The 6,744-nt window shown below is 35.9% G+C and overlaps 2 protein-coding genes across 2 annotated transcripts; one reads left to right on the top strand and one right to left on the bottom strand.

Annotated features, from left to right (window-relative positions):
* The first annotated feature begins 3,008 nt into the window (after positions 1-3,008).
* LOC113346028 lies at positions 3,009-3,950 on the top strand. The gene is made up of 2 exons (XM_026589640.1): positions 3,009-3,715; positions 3,836-3,950. The coding sequence occupies exons 1-2, from the start codon at positions 3,009-3,011 to the stop codon at positions 3,948-3,950; spliced, it is 822 nt and encodes a 273-aa protein (XP_026445425.1).
* Positions 3,951-4,215: 265 nt separating this feature from the next.
* LOC113346032 lies at positions 4,216-6,286 on the bottom strand. Its single transcript, XM_026589644.1, has 4 exons — positions 6,164-6,286; positions 5,950-6,068; positions 5,694-5,855; positions 4,216-4,587 (listed from the first exon to the last, which is right to left on the bottom strand). Exons 2-4 carry the CDS (start codon positions 6,064-6,066, stop codon positions 4,519-4,521), a joined length of 348 nt encoding a protein of 115 aa, XP_026445429.1. The 5' UTR covers positions 6,067-6,068; positions 6,164-6,286; the 3' UTR covers positions 4,216-4,518.
* Positions 6,287-6,744: the final 458 nt, after the last annotated feature.

Below are 6,744 nucleotides of genomic sequence, written 5' to 3' on the forward strand. Positions count from 1 at the left end.
CAAAAAAAACCGGCACCGGATAGTACCGGTGTAGCCGGTACAGGGAACGGGACTGGGAATTAAGAACCGGTCAACACTAAGTACAGGAACCGGTTCTGCTAGAATTCTCGGGATGTACCGGACCAAATTACCTATTTAGTTTTGACCCTTGGATTAATTGAATCACATCCGTTCACATTAGGCTTTTTTGTTATACTTCAGTCTTCAACTCACTAATCTCATTCTCCGCCACATAATCTCGATCTTTCCTCCTCCTTTTTCTTTTTCTTCACTTCTTTAGAGAACTAAATCACCAGTTTCACCACCATCACTCTATCAGATCAGTCAACACCACCACCACCAACACATTCTTATTCACTGCTTTTTCTTTATCATCACTTTATCAGAGCAGTCAACACCACCACCACCTTATTCTCCACTGTTCTTTTTTTTTTCAGTTACTTTAGAAACTAATTGCATGTTTGATTTTGGGTTTTTTCGATTTGGTGGAGAAATTGAATATGAAGATTTTGTGTTTTATAGCATTTGGAACCTTGGGTTGGAGTCGAACTTGCTGTTATGAGATAATAAGAGAAAGACTAAATCTGATAAGGGTTTGATGTGAGGATCTCAGAGAAGAATTAAGTGAAGAAACTTAAGCTACTGTTGTTGAATCGAAGATTGGTTACGATGAATTTGGTTCTACAACAAGGAATTAAACTTGATAAATGGAATTCGAGATGATCTTGATGATTCTGAGGACGGATTTGATGACGTTGCTGGCTTGTTTTTGATGAATGATTACATAAAAGATGCTTTTGATTTGTTATCTTACTGAGAAACAATGGGATGGAATTAATAATGGATTTACATGGATCTTGTATGTGTATGAATGGGTAAGAAGATCAGCATAGCCAACAGTTGGGAGAAGAAATTGAATAGATGGGGTTTACAACAAACTGGGATTGATTCATGTTGCTTTGATTTGTAATACTGAACCTGACCCTAATGATATTCATGTCAATTGATTTCAATGGGGGGAAATTCTGTTTGTTTCTGTTGATTTTGGAAGTTGATTTTGATGTTGTAATCGTTGATTTTGGAAATTATTTTTGTTAATTGTGTTGTTGTTGTAATAGGTAAAAACCCGGTACCGGTCTTGTACCGGACCGGTACCGAAGGTACAGATACAACACCAGGTACAAGTACAGGTATCGGTCCTCAAAATGAGGTACAGGTCAACACCAAGTACAGGGACCGGTTTCATAAGAAAATTGGGTCGTACCAGACCATGTGCAGCCCTAAACATAACTGGTCTCTAGTAGGAGATCAACTGATAGGCTTAATTCAAGAGTTTTGGTTTAAAAAAAAACTAAATCCGGATCTGAATAAAGCCTTTCTTTTCTTAATTCCAAAAACAAAAGAACCAAAATCTCCCTCTACTTTAGACCAATTAGTATATGCAATATCCCTTATAAAGTTATATCTAAACTATTAGCTAACAAAATGAAAATCTTACTTGACAAACTAGTTTCGCCTTTTCAGACAGCTTTCTTGTCTAACAGACAAGTTTCTGAAAACATCTTAGTGGCTCATGAACTGATATATGCTATTAATCATAAGAAATCAAGAATTGGGGGGGTTGGGTGTTAAGATAGACATGTCGAAATCTTTCAACGTGGTAAGTTGGGATTTTTTGTTAAAAGTAATGGAAAACCTGGGTTTCTGCAAAGATTGGTGCAATCTAATCCAACAATGTATCTCAACTGCATCCATTGCAGTTTTATTAAATGGAAATGACAGAGTTTTTTTAAGCCATATAGAGGACTAAGATAGGGGGATCCACAGTCCTCCTATTTATTCCTAGTTTGCATGGAAGTTTTTTCAAGATACTAATATCTAAACTAAAAACAAAAGAAATACAGGGCATAAAAATTAGTAGGAACAACACTCCAATCAATCATTTATTTTCGCAGATGATTGCATCATTTTTACAAAACAAATTTACAAAGCTGCAAACATTTGTTGAATGTCTTGCATGAGTTTAATTTAGCCTCAGGACAAATGGTAAATTTTGAAAATCATGTATTTTTTTTGGGAAAAAAAACTCATCCAAAACTTACAAGAATGATGTCAAAATTTGTAAAAATAAAGAAAATTGACATAAAAAAACCAATATATGGGAGCTCCCTTCTTCATTGACAAAAAATCAAAAATAAAAACTTTTGATTTTATTTTCCGTAAGATGGAAGAGTAAAGTTCTTATCCAACCAAGTAAATTGATTCTTAACAAATAAGTTCTTTCTAGCTTGCCAATTTACCAGATGGGATGCTTTAAAATGGCAAACAAAATAACAGCTAAAATCAGTTCCATCTAAAGAGACTTTAGTGGAAAAAGAAAGTAAATGCCAAGGGCCACTATATGAAGTCTTGGAAATATATGTGTAAATCTACAGCGATGGGGGGATTAGGTTTTAAAAACGAAAAAAAAATGAACCAGGCAATGATAGCTAGGCTTTCCTGAAGATTACTCACCCAACCAAATTCTTGGTGGGTTAAGCCGTTTAAGAACAAATATTTTAAAAATAAATCAATGTTTTATATCAAGAAATCTGCTAATTCGTCTTGGATATGGAAATCTTATTCACAAATTTATTTGTTGGGAGGTTAGAGACGGTCAGCCCATTAATATTTGGACTGACCAATGGATCCCTAATCTCGAATTTACTCTTGATCACTTTGTTCTGAAAAGAGCAATGAGTTAAGACTTGTATCAGATCTGATTAATCCTGATACATATAAGTGGAACCAAAAACTAATCAATAAATCCTTTCCTCACATAATTGCACAATCTATTTTGAATATCAATCTGTTTTTAGATAGGGGTGACAACTTAGAACAAGATAAACCTAGATGGAAATTAACTAGGAATGACAACTTCACAGTAAAATCCCTTTATGATAGACTATCTGGAATGCATGATATTAACAGAGATAAGGGATTTTTGGAAAAGATTCTGAAAAGCAGGAATGTCGCAAAGAATAAAATTGTTTATATGGAAATGTATGAACAGTGTCCTACCAATGAATCAGATTCTTTCATGTTATATGCCTGATGTAGATGAAAATTGCATATTTTGTCATGATCATATTGAAACTTTAGAACATCTTCTCTTTGAATGTGTGTATGCTAAATCAGTACGGAACCTCCCTCCTTTCTCAGGGGGAGTTAATAAAAACACTATGCTTTTGTCATCTAAGGAACACTATAACCAATGGCAGGTAGGAGGAGACATTTCGACTGAGACAAGTGCAACTAAGTGCTGGTTCATATGGAAGGAAAGGTGCAACAGAGTATTTGAAGCAAAAGCTACATCCTCGCTACAACTTTCAATCATAAATCAAAGACACGTGAACTATTGGAGCACTACTCAAGGAAATATGGACCAACAAACAAGTTGTACTAACTCAGTAGCACAACAAAGTGTCCCCTGGAAGTTACCAGATTCTAAGTGCGACAAGATTAATTATGATGCCTCTTGGGTATCAGATGTTAATAATGCTAGTTATGGACTAATTATGAGGAATGATGCAGGTGATGGAAAGGCAGGAAAGTCTAGAATCATTGAAGCTTCAAGCCCTGAAAAAGCTGAAGCTCTAGCTCTTCTACAGGGTGCTAGAGGGCCAAAAATGAAGACATGTCTAGTTTCTGGTTGGAGGATGGCCGTGAAAGATCGGTAAATTTCATCTGTGGAAAGGAGATTATGATGGGAATGGAGGAATCAGAGAATTCTGAAGGAGGCTATGAAGATAATAGAAGCATTTAATAGCGTTCTGGGTTCCAAATTCATCCTCAGAACTGACAATTCAATGGATGACAGATTAGCGGTGGAAGCGAGTAATCTTCAATTTTTAGTTTTTAGTTTTTGGGAAGAAGATATGCTTCCTTCTTTGATAATCTTATTAGTTTGAAAGAAGGTAGTAGTACCAATGTATCAGGCAGAATTGTAGGTTTGTTGTCGAATGATCACAACAGGGCATATCATGTAGTGATAACTTGACAACATTACACCTGCTTCTCTGCTCTTTCGCTTTTATTTCTGTGTACTTTGTTTCAGTTTTCTTTTGGTAATATATTTTCATCTGTACTATCAAAAAAAAACGAGTAAAAAATTTTATTTGGCAATCAGCTCTACCAGTGAAAAAAACAAAAATAAAATGAATTGACACTAGAAGAGAAATTAAATGGTTCAGATGAGATTGAGTTTCAAGATCTGCGCATCAATCATATAAATATAAGCTCCCAGTTTAGATTATATTAGATTAGACAAATATATAGAGAGAGAGAAGTTGTGAAATCATAATTTAACAAAGCTATACTATAAGCACTCTGGCAATATCAAAAGGAGATTTCCATATCTTCTTGGCTCTCATCTAATAGGGGATGCACCGGACCATGATAATGTCAAGTTCTTATTTAGTAAGTACTTCCCTAAAAGAACCATCAGAGAGCTTGAGAGTTCCATGTCTCCATCACAGCCTAACGCTTAAACTTGGGTTGAACCTGCAACGCATGGTTTCCATAATCTTTGTCTCGCCCAGGAGTATCCTGCACATTCCCTTGAAATTAGTCCAAAATATTGGAAAGCTTGTTCGTGCAGATGGAAAATTCATAACTGAACTGAATAGCAGCTTCTCTTGCAGATGGAAAATTCATTTTAGAAGTACGATGACATGTAGATGTCCATAAATGCCACCAGACAACGCAACAAATGTCTTTCCCACTCGAAACGAAATGGAGAAATAATGCACACAAAAATATGAGGATAGCTAGAAAACAAATAATTTTTAGAAATCAAAGGGGTATAGAGGACAGCAATAACCCTGCAGATTTTGTGAAACAGCACCAAGGTTCTAAGCAATTGCATTATTGTTGTAACCATGATTCTAGACACCGTAGCGCCTCTCAACAATTTTCTGTCAAGGCGCCTCCTGCCCATAAAATTGCAAATAACCAACTCCTAGGAGCATTTTTGTTGAAGGTAAAGGCATTATTTTTTTGGTAACTGTAGAAATACCATTACCACGGAGACCTAAGCTTGAAAGAAAGATATTCTAAATCTTCAACACACACAAAAAGGGAGATGATTGACAGCTCAGTAAGTAAGAGTGTCTATCGAAGAAGCAGGTACCCAATATGAGGAAAGCTTTCTTTTCTTACGATTGACACCTCAAGACACTGGAGGGGTGACCACCTCACCTCACTGAACACTTTTAAAAACATAATCAGAAGAAACACAAGAGATGGTATTTGCAGAGAAACGATACATAGTATTTCTATTATTGAAAGGGGAAAAATCAGATGCAAGGAAAAAAAAAAAGAAACCATGCGAAGTCATTCAGCCTAGGACAGGATTTAATAGTCCCAAAGTTGAGACCAAAAACGATCAAAGGATTGAATAACTATGAGTAGTGACTTCCTAATAAGCTAATTTTCAGTAGTGACTGCCATTTGAGAATCCCATGATCATCCTCCCAACTAGTGTGTTTCAACCTAAACATATCAGCCTCACATGTGTTTAGCGATATCAAATAGTTGATAAAGCAGAAAGGTATAAAAAAATGGTGAAGCTTCAACAAGAATTCTACTGGGTAGGATCTAACATTCAAACAAAACAAGGAGAAACAGGATAAAAGATGGTGCGGTATATATACCTCAAAAGGGTTCCACCCACGTAAGAAGTAGCTGTAAAGACAACCAAGAACTACACCACCTGCTACACTAGCAGATAATAGCTGAATCATTTCAATATCAACCTCTCTATTGATAGCTTTTGTCCTTTGTGCAAGTTTAATTTTATCAAGACCTACATCACCCTAGAGACAAACAAATAAAGATGATCCAAATCAAAATCAGAAATAAATAAACAAAATTGATTTTTAAAATAAAATGAAGGGAATAAAAAAAAACCTGTTTTTCTGTGGATTTCTCAGCAAAAGAAGAAAACGTCCTACTAAAACCCTCTTTTCTGGTGGAATTCTTAGCAGTAGTCAACATCCTAGCGAAACCCCTAAGTTTGTTTGCCATTTCTGCAAGACAAATTAGAAAAAAAAAATCAATTTTGTTTCTTTTAACCCTAAATTATTCATGAAACAGAGATGATGAGAGACGAAGAGAAAATTACCTGGCAGTCGATGGGAAAAACTATTAGATAGGAAGAAGAGGGAGATTTCTGAAACGATTTTGACGATTGAATTAAAAACCCTAAGAGAGAAGAACCAGCCTCTATTTTAGATCTAGTCTGAAACTAATCCCTTCCTTTATATATAAGCAGATAGGCACACATGGTATCGAATATGATACCATGCACTCCATCTAATCACGTTAAGTTACTTTTTCCTATATAACCGTCGGATCATGACATCAACCACACTACTTAATGATCGAACAAAATCCAGAGATGATGCCACATCTGATTTGCTGCACCATGCAATCAACTTAGCACCGTTGTATATTGTTAGCTTGCTTACTTAGCATCTAGATTCTAAACCGTCAAACTATGTGTTTGGTCTTTCGATCTACTTCCGACCAGGGACGAACCCAAAGTCAGGGAACTAAGTATGCACACCCGTACGCATACCTCCAAATCCAGTAGAAATCACGGAACTATAAGTATGCGTATCCGTTTGCGTACCATAAAGTCCTCGGTATGGATCAAGAGCTTGTTTTGCACACAACTTCTTCGTCTGAACTCGAAATGACCTC

This window comes from Papaver somniferum, unplaced genomic scaffold, assembly GCF_003573695.1.
Source record: "Papaver somniferum cultivar HN1 unplaced genomic scaffold, ASM357369v1 unplaced-scaffold_87, whole genome shotgun sequence".
NCBI lineage: Eukaryota > Viridiplantae > Streptophyta > Magnoliopsida > Ranunculales > Papaveraceae > Papaver > Papaver somniferum.

What these genes read in the sequence shown, in the direction of transcription:
- LOC113346032 (XM_026589644.1), bottom strand. Translation starts at nt 6,066, where the DNA reads ATGGCAAACAAACTTAGGGGTTTCGCTAGGATGTTGACTACTGCTAAG. An exon ending in AGAAATCCACAGAAAAACAG is followed by an intron (nt 5,856 to 5,949) that starts GTTTTTTTTTAT and finishes GTTTGTCTCTAG; the next exon opens with GGTGATGTAGGTCTTGATAA. An exon ending in GTGGGTGGAACCCTTTTGAG is followed by an intron (nt 4,588 to 5,693) that starts GTATATATACCG and finishes GGGAATGTGCAG; the next exon opens with GATACTCCTGGGCGAGACAA.
- LOC113346028 (XM_026589640.1), top strand. Translation starts at nt 3,009, where the DNA reads ATGTCGCAAAGAATAAAATTGTTTATATGGAAATGTATGAACAGTGTC. An exon ending in AGGATGGCCGTGAAAGATCG is followed by an intron (nt 3,716 to 3,835) that starts GTAAATTTCATC and finishes ATTCATCCTCAG; the next exon opens with AACTGACAATTCAATGGATG.